This window comes from Galeopterus variegatus, unplaced genomic scaffold (assembly GCF_000696425.1).
Source record: "Galeopterus variegatus unplaced genomic scaffold, G_variegatus-3.0.2 Scaffold1889, whole genome shotgun sequence".
NCBI lineage: Eukaryota > Metazoa > Chordata > Mammalia > Dermoptera > Cynocephalidae > Galeopterus > Galeopterus variegatus.
This window is the reverse complement of record NW_007728000.1, coordinates 102,233-116,964: the sequence shown is the minus strand read 5'-3', so window position 1 is coordinate 116,964 and position 14,732 is coordinate 102,233. Positions and strand designations below refer to the sequence as shown.

Below are 14,732 nucleotides of genomic sequence, written 5' to 3'. Positions count from 1 at the left end.
ATATTCTTCCAGCTATCAGGATTTGACTTAATTCCAGGGAACGCATTGTGCTTATAGAGCATACCAACTCAAACAGCATAAATGCACTTCTGTTCTACAGCCTTCCGCTTCATCCTGAGCTGACTGAAACCTGAGTCATTCACCTGAATGAGACTGATATAAGGTGTGCAGAAGTCATTTGCACAAAGCCTTCACCTGCCTCTTTGGAATTCCTTGCCTCAGCTGGCTCAACCTGAAGCATGCTTACCTGATTCTAATATAGTCACATCTAATCCTCGTTGAACACTTATGATAGGCAAGGCATTATTCTGTATTTGTTTATATGTTAATTTATATAATCCTTCCAACAACTCTCTGAGATGGGTGCTATCATTATCTCCATTTTACAGATGAAGAAACTGAGGCATAGAGAGGCTAAACAACTTAAATTTGTTTTATTTCTTTTTTTTTTTGTCTTTTTTCGTGACCAGTAATGGGATCGCAACCCTCGGTGTCGCGCCCTTATCGCGACCGGCAACGGGCTCGCAACCCTCGGTGTCGCGCCCACACCTCGCTCAACCAGTGAGTGGACCGGTCTCTATATGGGATCCGAACCCTCGGCGAGAGCGCCTCCGCGCTCCCAAGTGCCGCACTCTACCGAGTGCGCCACCGGGCCGGCCCAAATTTGTTTTATTTCTACTCCTTTTGAATATTTAGGATACTGTGTGCCATGCACTAGGCTGAGGATCTTGCATGTTAGTGAAGGCACTGAGCTAATTAGTGGAGGAATCCAGGCTCACAGGGTGCCTACTGCTGGAGCCTGTGCCAGTACCACTGAGCTGCCTTCCATGCTGCTGAAAGTAGGAAACTCTGTATTTTAAGGAAACTGCATTAGCACTGTCTGCAGGATTACTTAGCAAGTGACTTCTCATGTTCTTTTCTGCAGATTGTTCGAACAGATCTGAAAGAGTTAAGAGATTTCAATTTGGACGGTGCCCCTTATGGTTATACTCCTTTCTGTGACAGCCGAAGAGAAATGGATGGCTACAGGTTCTGGAAGTCAGGTTACTGGGCCAGTCATTTAGCGGGGCGAAAGTATCATATCAGGTACTGAAAAAGGAGTATTCCTAACGCTGTTGTATGCTTTTCTGTAAAATTTATTTTGTACATTTAAAATTCTGACTAGGTAATACATTAATATGGTACAAAAATAAAAATTATAAAAAATATACAGTGGAAAAAAAATTTCCTAATCCTGCCTCTCCCTTCTACCCAGTTCCCTCCCTCACAACAGATAATCCCCCATTTATTTACTGTCTGTTCTTCCAAAGAATCTTAACTCTTACATAAAGAGCTATGAATATGTATTCTTCTTTACACAAAATATGTCACCCTATTTACACTGTCTTGTAACTTGCTTTTTTTACTTAATATCTTACTTATAGATCTAATATCAATATATAGAGGGATCTTATTTCTTTTTACAGCTGTATATTATTCCAGTGTATGAGTGTTATTTATAATCTCTTCCTATGGCATATAATGTTGCAGTGAATAATCTATTAAATAAATTATTTTGCGTATTTCAAGTATGTTTGTAGGATAAATTCCTAGAAGTAGACTTTTTAGGTCATTCCAGTGTATGAGTGTTATTTATAATCTCTTCCTATGGCATATAATGTTGCAGTGAATAATCTATTAAATACATTATTTTGCGTATTTCAAGTATGTTTGTAGGATAAATTCCTAGAAGTAGACTTTTTAGGTCAAACAGTGTATGCATTTGTTGCATTTCTAATGAACACTCTGTTATCTTCTCTGGGAGAAGTGTGATTTGGAAGATTTGGTGGGTAGGGGGACCTGTAGGAATTGGCACATACAAAGATAAATGTTGGGTATGGTGATTTCAGTTTCATACCTTATGTTCCTCGTCCAAAAGAGCTACAGTGCTGTGGATTTTCCCCTGTAACATTGCAGACACTACAAGGATATCTTTGATTAATGTTTATTTATTGATTACTGTAGGTTTTACTACCAAATCTGCTACATTTGCTAGAAATATTTTGTCAGATTATTTCCTTTGGAAGGCAATTTAAATAAGGAAAAGTGATAGAAGTGAGCTAGTGGTGGCAGAGTATGGATTTTGCAATAACTTCCTTAGACATCTTTGAAGTAGCACATACTGATTTTGACTCTATTGAAGGACTGTAGCTTACCTTTTCTGCTTTTCTTTTTTTTTTAAATTAAAGATTACCAGTAAGGAGATCTTAACCCTTGGATTGGTGTTGTCAGCACCACACTCAGCCATTGAGCTAACCGGCCATCTCTATATAGGATCTAAACCCGTGGCCTTGGTGTTATCAGCACTGCGTTCTCCCGAGTGAGCCACGGGCCGGCCCTTGTACCTTACCTTTTCAAAGAGAAACCAGAATATTTGGCTAGTGACCTGTTCCATTATTCAGTGGGGTTAGTTTTTCTGCAATAATGCATGGTTGCTTGTAACAAATGGGTCTTCTCTATTCAGTGCACTGTATGTTGTGGATCTGAAGAAGTTTAGGAAAATAGCTGCTGGTGACAGACTCAGAGGACAGTACCAAGGTCTGAGTCAGGATCCTAACAGCCTTTCAAATCTTGATCAAGTAAGTGGCCTTTTTTTATGGTTAACACTTTCCACAACAAATATACAATGTTGTGTCAGAAAATGCAGTATGACTTGTGTCTCATTTCTCTCCTCTCTCAGGACAGTGTCTTGTTTCTTCATGGTAAGGGGTATGGGTTTTTATCTGATCTCAAAAGGACGCATATCAGTAGTGAAAAATGTCACAGACCTGATCTTGGTTGGGGAGAGAGAGATGGAAGGAGGGTGCTGCCTCTCTGAATCTTATCTTTTTATTTATACTCAAGCTAATCTAATAGATTTATTTCTCTTCCGGCTAGGGTCTATTTGTTTTTCTGCTTTGGGAACTAAATACCTCAGGATTCACAATATAGAATATAGTATCAGGGCTGCCCAGTTAGTGCAATTGATTAGAGTGTGGTGTTATAACATGGTGTTATAACAAGGTCAAGGATCCGGATTCCTGTACCAGCCGGCTGCCCCTCCCCCACCCCCAAAAGAATATAGTATCACAAATTCTCTTTTTTCTTTTTCTTTTTTTTAAAAAGGGGGGGCGGTAAGGGGATCTTAACCCTCGACTTGGTGTTGTCAGCACCACGCCCAGCCAGTGAGCGAACCGGCCATCCCTATATGGGATCCGAACCCGTGGCCTTGGTGTTATCAGCACCGCACTCTACCGAGTGAGCCACAGGCCGGCCCACAAATTCTCTTTTTTCTTTTTCTTTTTTTTAAAAAGGGGGGGCGGTAAGGGGATCTTAACCCTCGACTTGGTGTTGTCAGCACCACGCCCAGCCAGTGAGCGAACCGGCCATCCCTATATGGGATCCGAACCCGTGGCCTTGGTGTTATCAGCACCGCACTCTACCGAGTGAGCCACAGGCCGGCCCACAAATTCTCTTTTTTCTATGTCAGAAACCATGGTGTGTATCAAGAAGGTTAGCTCTTTATTAATGCTAAGCATTTTTCAGAGGTGAGATTGTAGTTTGTGTTTTAGACACATAGTTTCACATATTCTAAGCATTTTGTTTTGCTTAAGTCTATCTTAAAAATTTAAAAACTTTATTATGATACATAGCATCCATAAAGAAAAGTACACAAAAAAATATACAAATACACACATACTCATATACATCAAGCAATTTTACAAAGTAAATGCCCATATGCCACAACTCAGTTCAAGAAGTAGAACATTACTAGCATTCCAGAAGCCACCCTTCATCCCTAACAAAAATATCTAGCATCCTGACTTTTATGGTAATCACTTCATTTGCTTTTCTTTATAGATTTACTATGTAATCATGTATGCTTAAACACTATTGTTTAATTTTGCCCATATTTTACTCCTCTATCTCAATGGAATCATGAAAAATGTACTCTTTCCAATCTAACTTTTTTGCTCAGCTTTGTGTGATTCACCTATGTTGTATCTAGTGGTGTTTTATTTACCCATCCTACATTTGAGTTGTTTTCAGTTTTTGACATCCATAGATAATGCTACTGTGAACATTCTTTTATATGTACACATATTTCAGTTGTGTATATAACTAAAAGTGGAACTGCTGGGTCATCAGATATATGTTTCTTTGCCTTTACTAGATAATTCCGAACAGTTTTTCAATGTAGTTCTAATTTACACTACCACCATCAGTTTAAAAGTTCCCATTGCTCCACATTTTGACCAGTACTTATGGTCCATCAGTGTTAATTTGGTAGGTGTGAACTGGTATCTCATTGTGGCTTTCAGTTGCTGAGTTTAACCTATTTACATATAATGTAATTTAATTTAATTTAATGAGGCTGAATTTACATATGCCATTTCCTATTTTCTAAATGTGGTATATATATCTTTTGTATTCCTCAGTTCCTACATTACTGCCTCCTTTTGTGTTAAAGAGACATTTCTAGTGAATCATTTTAATTCTCTTGTTCTTTTACTATATGATTTTTTAGTTTCTTTGTGTTTGTCCTGAGGATTACCATTAATGCCTTAATTTATGACAATCTAGTTTGAACCAGTACAACTTAATTTCAATAGTATATGAAAACTAGCTCCATTTCCCTCCTTTATACTGTTATCATACAATTTACATCTTTATACATTGTATGCCTACCAGCACAAATTTAAAATTACTTTTTTCAGTTGTCTTTTAAATCCTATAGGAAAAAAAATGAGTTCTAAACAAAAAATACATTGATACTGTCTTTTATATTTACCCATGTTGCTTTTTATTTCTTTATGTAGATTTGAGTTACTGTCAAGTGTCCTGTCATTTCAGGCTGAAGGACTCCCTTTAGTACTTCTGACAGGGTGGCTCTGCTAGCTACAAACTCTCAGAATGTGTAAATTCTCTTTCATTTTTGATAAATAGTTTTGCTGGATATGGAATTCTTGCTTGATAATTTTTTCTTTCAGCAGCTGAATATTTTGTCCCATAGCTTCTGGTTTTGATGGGAAATTAGTTGTTAATCTTATTGAGGATCCCTTGTATGTGACAAATTGCACATCTAGTGTTGGTTTCAAGACTCCTCTCTTTTAACATTTTAAATATGATATGTTTAGGTGTGTGTCTTTCAGTTTATCTTACTTGGAGTTCATTGTACTTCTTAGATGTGTGTAGATTAATGGTTTTCATTAAATTTGGGAAATTTTCATTATTTCTTTGAATATTCTTTTAGCTTCCCTCCCTTCCACATCTCAGGACTCCCATTGTTTGTATGCTGGTACATTTGATGGAGTCCCACTGGTCTCTGAGTCTCTGTTTATTTTTCTTCATTCTTTTTACTTTCTGCTCTTTATGCAGGATAATCTCAATTGACCAGTTTTCAAACTTGGTGATTTTTTTTCTGCCTACTCAAATCTATGGTTAAACCTGCCCCTCTAGTGAATTTTTCATTTCAGTTATTGTATTTTTCAATTCCAAATTTTGTATTTGCTTCCTTTTTATAATTTGCCTCTTTATTAATATTGTTCTCTGTTGTAGTTTTATTTTGCATTTCTACAAAATAATTTTGAGTACCATTTTGTATGTTTATGGCCATTTAAATATTCTCTTTTGTGGAGTACTTGTTTTAAGTATTTGGATTCTTTGGGTTTTTTCTTCTTAATTTAAAGGCACTCTTTATATATATTGGTAGTAGCCTTTGTTAGTTATATATGTTGCACAATTTTTTACTTTGACTCCATAAATGGTTCTTTTGTAGTCCAGTTGGTTGGTGTTTTTCTTCATGGTTAATGCTTTTTGAGCCCTACTGAGGTCATAAAGATGCTTTTTTTAATGAGCTTTATTATTTTGCCTTTCACATTCAGGTCAATATTCCAATAGGAATTTGTTTCACTTTCATTTTTGTATGTGGATATACAATTATTTCAGCATGATTTTTTAAACATCTTTGTTAGAAATGAGCCATGCATGCATGGCTCATTTCTGGGCTCTCTATTTTATTCCATTTTTCTACTTGTCTATTTTCAAGCCCATACAGGTGACATAGACTATACTTTGTCCTTTGTTTTCCCATGTATATTTTAGAATCAGCTTATCAAGTCCAGGAAGAAAAAAAAAAAAAACTCTTCCTAGGATTTTATATTTGGGTCATGTTAAATTTCTTTCAATAATATAGATAGTTTTCTTTGTAGAGAACTTGTATATCTTTGCTAGAGTTATTTTTAAAACATTTGTTTCTGTTGCTTGTATGTACAATTGAAATTGATTTTTGTTTGTTGTATTCAACTGCCTTGTTAATGAACTCACTTATTCTAATAATTTATATATATTTTTGGATTTTCTCTATATATAATCATATCATGTAAAATAATGACAGTTTTACCTTTTCCTTTCCATCTTAGGTTTTAAAAAATTTATTTTTCTTGCTTTCTGTATTTGCTAGAACTTCCATATTGCTGAGTAGAAAAATTGATAATGGACATCCTTGACTCAAAGGGAAAGTTTTCAGCATTTTACTAAGTATAATGGTTGCTGTAGACTTTTGTAGACACCTCTCATTCAGATTAAGGAATTCCTTTTATTCCTAGTTTGTTATTGTGTTGAATTTTTACATGTTTTTGACATCTGCAGAGATAATTTTTCTCTTTTATACTGTAAATATAGTGAATAATATACCTAAATAAAATTCCTGAATGATATAATACATGTCTTATTTCAACTTGGTCATGTATGTCCTTTTTATATATTACGAGATTCTTTGTGTTAGTATTTGTTTAAGATATTTTATGTTTTTGTGTGACACTGGCATGTAATATCTGCATCAGGTTTTGATATTGAGGTTATGTAGACTTCATAAAAATAAGATAAGTTTTGTTCTTTTTCATTTATCTGTGATTGGTTTGTGTAAAATTGGCTTATTTTTTAAATGTTGGGTATAACTCACTAGTGAATGCTGGAATCTTCTTTGTGTTTAAATTATGAATCTAATTTTTTTAATAGTTATATGCTTATTGAAATTTTCTTTCACTTCTTTTTAAATGTTGGGTATAACTCACTAGTGAATGCTGGAATCTTCTTTTTGTTTAAATTATGAATCTAATTTTTTTAATAGTTATATGCTTATTGAAATTTTCTTTCACTTTTTTAATCAGTATTCTTAAGTTATATCTATCTTTTCTAACATATTCAATTGCTTATATCTTTTCCTTATCTTTTTTATTGAAATATAATTTCTGTTCAGTGATATGCTGAGATCTTGTGTACTGTTTTGGAAAATGCATATTGAGAGCCAGAATGATTCCATCACACTAGTTATCTTTTTAAGGGCTGCAGGATCTGTTATTTTTGTTTTTTAAATTTCTGACATCACTTATTTATGCTTTCTGTTTTTTCCCTTGATCAGCTCACCAGGAATTAATCAGTTGTATTAGTCTTTTCAAAGAATCAGCTTTTAATGTTGTTAGTCTTCTCTACATCTGTTTCTTTTTATTTCACCAATTTCTGTTCTTTATTATTTCTTTACTTCTGGTTTTTTTTTTTTTTTTTCTTTTTTTCCTTTTTGTCTTTTTTTTGTGACCGGCAACGGGATCGCAACCCTCGGTGTTGCGCTCGCACTGCGCTCAACCAGTGAGCAGACCGGTCTCTATATGGGATCCAAACCCTCAGCGGGAGTGCTGCACTCTACAGAGTGCGCCACTGGGCCGGCCCAACTTCTGGTTTCTTTTATTTAACTTTTTTTCTGCTGATTTCTTGAGACAGATGTTTAGTTAATGATTTTTAGTCTCTTCTAATATATGCATTTGGAATATTCAGATTCTATCTCAGCACGACTTTGGCTATGTTCCATGTTTTATATGTAGCAATTTTCTTATCACTTAATTCAGTATATATCTAGTTTCCATTGTGATTTCTTCTTTGACTGGCTCATGAGTTATTTAGAGGTTATTCCAAGTACACAGGAATATTGCAGTTATATTTTTCTTATTAATTTCTAACAGTCATTTTATGGCCAGAGAGCATACTCTATTCTCAGAATATGATTTCAGGCATTTGAAGTTTTTTGAGACTTGCTTTAAAACACAGATATGATCAGTTTTGGTAAATATTTTATCTGTTTTATGTTCTGCAAATATTAGGTCAATTATTTTTCTATATATATGTTTATTAGGTCAAATTTAGCAATATGCTATTAGTGTTTTTTGTCTGTCTGTTTTTTCTATTAGTTAATGAGAGAAATGTGTTAAAATTTTTTCTTTTGTATTGTGAAATCTGTCTTGTCTTTGGTTCTGTCGAAATTTCCTTTTCATATTTTGAGACTATATCATTAATACCTACAAATTTAGGAGCATGTATTTCTGATAAATTAACCTATTATCATCTCTGGCGGTGCCCTTTTTTGTTTGATTCTTTAAATTTTGGGGCCTTAAAGTGCACCTCATCTAATATTAGTGCAGCTATGCCAGCTTTCCTTTTGGTTAGTATTTTACGGTTTTTTTATTCTTTCTTTTATTTTCAGTATTTCTCTATCCTTATATTTTATAACTTTTTCTTATAAATTGCTTATACCTGTTTGTTTTTCATCCAGGTGACAGTCATTTAATTTGAGCATTTAGTCCATTTATAGTTAATTACCAATAAGTTTGTTTTCTATAGTGCTTCTACCTATGTTCCTTTACTCTCCTTACTCAATTTAATTTCTTTCACATTGATCACGAACTTTTAATAATTCCATTTTCCCTCTATTAGCTTAAATTGTATAGTTTTTATATAGTTCTTTTAGTGGTTATTCTAGAGATGACAATATGCATTTCTGACTTAGCAGATTCTTATAGTACTTGGTATATTTTTCTTTCTTGCTAGACAGTGCAAAAACATCAGAACAGCGTTTCTCAAATTTTAGCATATGTACAAGAATCACCTGGGTGATTAAAGCAATAATTAAAGCAATAATTCCTGGGTCCCACACCAACAGATTCTGATTCAGTAGGTGTGGAGTTGGGTCTAATAATGTGCATTAGCAAGCTCCCTGTTTCAAATCTGCAGACATTTTAACCAGTCAGAACCAGTTACTGCTTTTATTCACATCCCAACCTAGATGCCTTTTGATAAGTATTTTAGGTCTCTTTGTATTTTAAACCCCAGAAGATATTATTCTTTTTTAGTACAGTCAGTGTCTGTTTAGATCGAGGTTTACTCAGATATTTACATTCTACACATATTACATTATTCACATAGGGAACATTCTTCCTTGCATTTCTAGGTTTCTGTATAGGATCATTTTCCTTCTGCCTGATGAATATCCTTGAATTTTCTTTAGTGTGAGGTCAGCTAGTAACAATTTTTTTTTTTAGGTTTTGTTGTCGGAAAGTGTCTTTATTTTACCTTTATCATTTTTTATTGTGGTAACATATACATAACATAAAACTTACCATCTTAACCATTTTTAGGTGTATAGCTCAGTGGCATTAGGTACATTCACAGTGTTGTGTAATCATCAGCACTGTCCATCTCCAGAACTTTTTCAACTTCCCCAGCTGAAACATTAAATAAATAATAAGTCCTTCTTTTCTCCTCTCCCCAGTCCCTGGTAACCTCTATTATACTTTCCATCTCTATGAATGTGCCTCTTCTAGGTATGTCATATAATTGGAATCATACATTTATCCTTTTGTGTGTAGCTTATTTCACTTAGCATTATGTCCTCAAGTTTCATCTATGTTGTAGCATATGTCAGAATTTTCTTCATTAAAACTGAATAATATTCCGTTGTATATATCTACCACATTTTGTTTATCTGTTCATCTATTGATGGACATTTGGCTTATTTCCATCTTTTGGCTACTGTATGTGATACTTCTGTGAACATTGGTGTATGAGGTTACTTCAAAAAGTTTGTGGAAGTCATCCATTTGCAGCAACATGGGTGAGCTTGGGGAAAATTATTTTAAGTGAAATAAGCCAGGCACAGAGAGAAGTACCACATGTTCTCACTCATATGTGGAAGCTAAAAAAGTTGATTTAATAGAAGTGGAGAGTAGAATAGTGATTACTACAGACTGGTGGTGAGAAGGGGAAGGAGGGACTGGGGAGAAGGATGGTCAGTAAATATAAAATATTAGAGAGATAGGAAAATAGGAAGAATGGCAACTTAGGGATCTATAGTAATACAGGGAGACTGCAGTTGACAACAAAGTATTGTGTATCTTTGAATAGCTAGTCAAAATGATGTTAAATGTTCCTAACACAAAGAAGTGACAAATGTTTGAAATGATGGATGTACTAAGCATCCTGATATGATAATTGCACACAGTATGAATGAACCTATCATACTCTTTAAATATATACAGTTATCATGGGTCAGCTAAGAAAAATAAGTTAAAAGGAGAAAAAAAAAAAAAAGAAAAGAAATAGTTGAATACTGGTTACCAGAGGCAGGGAAGAGTGAGGAACAGGGAAATGTTGGTAATTGACACAGAATTACAAAGTTACAGTTAAGAAGGAAGAATAAATTCTGGTACCCTAGGGTAACAATAGCTAATAATATTGTATTGTATATTTTAAGATAGCCAGAATAGAAGATCTTGAATGTTATTACCACAAAGAAATGATAAATGTTTAGGTGATAGATATGCTAACTATTCTGATTAGACCATTATACAATATATGCATGTTTTGAAACATAAACTCTGTCCCATAAATGTGTACAATAAAAAATAAAATAGTTTGTGGGAAAAATAGAATTGAAAGATAATGCTAATCTTTCTATGAACTTTTTGAAGCACCCTTGTACAAGTATCTGTTTGAGTCCCTGCTTTCAATTCTTTTGGGTATAAGCAGTAGCAAGAAGTGGAATTGCTGAATCATGTGGTAGTTTTTATGTTTTAACTTTGTAAGAAACCACCAAACTGCTTTCCACAGTGGCTGTACCATTTTACAAAATGTGTAAGGGTTCCATTTTTCCATATCCTTGCCAGCACTTGTTAAGCACCACCCCCACTGCAATTTTTGATAATAGCCATCCTAATGGGTTTAGAGTAGGATCTCATTGTAGTTTTGATTTTTATTTCCTTAGTGACAAAAAATGTTGAGCATCTTTTCATGTGCTTATTGACCATGGTGTCATCTTGGGAGAAATGTCTATTCAAGCCTCTTTCTAATTTTTTGTATGATGTAAGGTTAGGGTCCAACTTCATTCTTCTGCATTTTCATTCATTCTTGAAGGATATTTTTATTGAATTTAAAATTTCAGCTTGACAGTTTTTTGGGTTTTGTGTGTGTGTTTTTTTGGCAGCTGGCTGGTAAGGAGATCCAAACCCTTGACCTTGGTGTTATTAACACTGTGCTCTAACCAACTGAGCTAACTGGCCAGCCCTTGACAGTTATTTTCTTTCAGGATTTTGAATATGATTTATCTTTCCGTTTTCTTTTGGTTTTCAATGGTTCAGTTGAGAAATTACCTTAAATTCTAATTGCTTTTTATTTGAAAATTATTTGTTTCTTCCTGCTGTGTTTAAGATTTGTATTGGCTTTCAGCAGATTTCTTTATAATATACACAGGTTTTCATTTTGGTTTTTCTTGCTTAGTCTTCCTAAGGTTTTTTAAATATGTGGCTCATTGGATTTGGACAGTTCTCTGTGATTGTTCTTAAAATAATGCTTCTGCTCTGTTCTGCCTTCTAGCACTCTGGTTATACATTTTTTTTTTTTTTTAACTGAACTCTGTATTTCTTTCTCTTCTGTATTCCCTTAGTTTAGTCTCTCTGTGCTTCATTCTGGTTATTTCCTCTAATTTATTAAGCTTTCCTTTTTTTTTTCCTTTTTTTAAAGATGACTGGTGAGGGGATCTTAACCTTTGGTGTTGTCAGCACCACGCTCTCCCAAGTGAGCCACGGGCCAGCCCTCCGTTTGTTCTTAATTTTGGTTGTGATATTTTAGTTTTATATATCCATTCATATATTTTTTGTTTCCTGTTCTGCTGAACTTCTCAGTCTTTTTATTTTTAAAACTTGGGGTTTATTTTGGCAGCTTGATGGTACAGGGATTGAAGCCTGGACCTTGGTGTCATCAGCACCGTGCTTTAACCACCCGAGCTAACCAGCAAGCTTTCTTTTTATTTTTTATTACTAGTGAGTATTTTACTTTAAAGTCTGTATGTGATACTTGGTGTTTCTAATTGATGGAGCTACTATAGAGCTGATTCTATTGTCTGTTTCTCTTGTTTTGTTCATGTTGTCTCTTACATATCTGTTTATTTTCTGTAGTGTGTCAGGTGTTGTTTTTGCAGAATTATTTGTGGAAGTCAAGATAAATCCAACAATTAATGTTTTTTTTGTAAGGAACTTGGAGGCACTGGCTATCTAGGATTATTTTAATCCAACTTTAAGATTTGATGATTTGAAGTTGAACAAAGTCTTTGGCAAGCCTGTTTCTGGATCACTCTAAATCATAGGGTGTTTTTCTTTGGTATGTAAACCCCAAGCAAGGGGGTTTCACCAGAATTCTCCTTTACCACCACAGGTCTTATGTACAAATCTTTGTTACCTCAGACATAAGTGGATGTTGAAAGCCTCAGAAAAACCCACTAAGCAGCATATGCCCTTGGGGGAAAAACCCAAGTTCCAGAGTTATCTTTTTTTTTTTTTTTAATTTAAATTTAAATTTAAATTTTTTATTTCTTTTTTAGTTAGCACTGTTTTATTTTATTTTAAATTTATTTTATTTATTGAATCAAAATTGATTATACATATTTTGGGGTTGAACATTGAGATATGTTGATTAAATCAATATTACTAGCATATATATTGTTACAAATCGTAATTATTCTTTATGCCCTTTGTCCAATCTCTCCCCATCCCCTCTCCCTCCCCCTCCACCCTCTAGTTGCCCTAGATTTCTTCCCTCCTTCTGAAAGAATAATGGTTACTCTGTTAATTTGTTGCCTAGATGATCTGTCCAATGCTGAGAGATGTGATCAGGTCCCCCAATATTATCACCGAGCAGATGCTTCTTATGCCACTCTGAAATGGGTTTTGTGGAAAGAGACATCCTCTTCTTTTCTTTGGTCTCTGCCGGTGACTCTCCTTGTGTCAATGCACTCCAGTGGTTGGCGGACCATCTGCATGGTGGTTGTGGCATCTAGCTGCTTTTGCAGCAGCCATGTTTACTGTAGTGGCTGTGGTGGGCCACCCATGTGGAGGTGCTGTTTTTGGTATGCTCCTTTGCACTGGGGTATGCCTGGTTGTGGGGTGTGTTTGGTCCTCTTCTCCATGCCTCTGGTCCCTGGGCAGACCCCAAGGCGCTGGCGCCATGTGCCTAGTTGTGGGAGGAGGGTCCAGTCCCCTTCTCTATGCCTCGGGTACCCAGGTGGGCCCCGAGCTGCTGGCGTTTCGTGCCTGCAGTGGGAGGCGGGTCCAGTCCCCGGCTCCATACCTCAGGCGACTGGCTTGGTGTACCTGGTTGTGGGAGAGAGGGCCAGTCTCCTTCTGCATGCCTCTGGGCCAAACGGACCCCGAGGTGCTGGCACAGTGTCCATGGTTGTGGGAGAGAGGTCCCATCCCCTTCTCCTTGCCTCAGGTCCCTGGATGGGCCCCGAGGTACTGTCGTGGTGTGCCTTGTTGTGGGAGGAGGTTCTGGTTCCTGGCTCCATGCCTCAGGTTACTGGGTGGGACCCAAGGCGCTGGCTTGGTGTGCCTGGTTGTGGGAGAGAGGTCCATTCCCCTTCTCCTTGCCTCGGGTCCCCAGTCAGGCCCCAAGGTGCTGATGTGGTGTGCCTGGGCTGGAACTAATTTTTTGTCCTTTTCTTCTAACACGGGGGAATTTCCTGTGGGAACCAGCATGAGAGGTCCATTCCCCTTCTCCTTGCCTCGGGTCCCCAGGCAGGCCCCAAGGTGCTGATGTGGTGTGCCTGGGCTGGAACTAATTTTTTGTCCTTTTCTTCTAACACGGGGGAATTTCCTGTGGGAACCAGCACTTGAGCTGTATGGTTGACCGAAATTGCTACTTTGCTGCTGTTTCCCTGGGGAAGGCTTTTTATGCAGCTCAGGGTTTAATGGTTGATCATATAGGTACTTCTGGCTCCCCAGAGACCTGGTGGATCTGTGTTCTGTAGAATCTCTGATCTGGGCCTGAGTTTTTTCATCAAACTGTACCCCATGCAATTCTGCATTCCTGACCAGACTCCTCTGAGTGGTCCTGTGCTGATTGGGGGGCAGATCAGCTGTCTTTGCTGTGTCCCAGTATTCCCCTGGTGGGCACGTCTCCCCCATCGCCCATGCTCCAAACACTTCCCATGGCATGGGCCCTGCACTGGTCCCTTGCGATGACTCACCATCCTCTTAATGGCTCCCTTTTTGGCTCCTCGCTCCTGCGTGGGTCCATGGGAACCCTATTAGTGGTCTTGCTGTCCTGGGGACTGCCAAGGCCCTCTTCTCCCCTTCTGCCTCCAAGCAACTCCATCTGAAGGGCACAGCTGCGGCTTCTGCCGGCTCCTGCTGGCTCCTGCTCCGTGCGCTCATCAGCTCGAGCCTTACAGCAACCACAGCCCAAAATGCTCAGAGCAGTTTTTTCTTTCTCTCATCGTAGTTTCTCCCGCCTTCGTGAACTCCGTAGGTCTCTCCTCCTCTTCCCCTGAGCTCCAGCTGCCCTGACTTGGCTGATGTTACTTTTTTTTTTTTTTTTTTTTTTTTTTTTTTTTT

At 36.8% G+C, this 14,732-nt stretch overlaps 1 protein-coding gene across 2 annotated transcripts in view; it reads left to right on the top strand.

Annotated features, from left to right (window-relative positions):
* The window catches only part of UGGT1 (UDP-glucose glycoprotein glucosyltransferase 1), a 120,978-nt gene that overhangs the window by 96,495 nt on the left and 9,751 nt on the right, over positions 1–14,732 (top strand). For both annotated transcript variants that reach the window (XM_008579456.1, XM_008579455.1), the window contains exons 37-38: positions 926–1,086; positions 2,504–2,618. In XM_008579456.1, the coding sequence (XP_008577678.1) occupies positions 926–1,086; positions 2,504–2,618 (276 nt within the window). The remainder of the gene's footprint in view (positions 1–925; positions 1,087–2,503; positions 2,619–14,732) is intronic.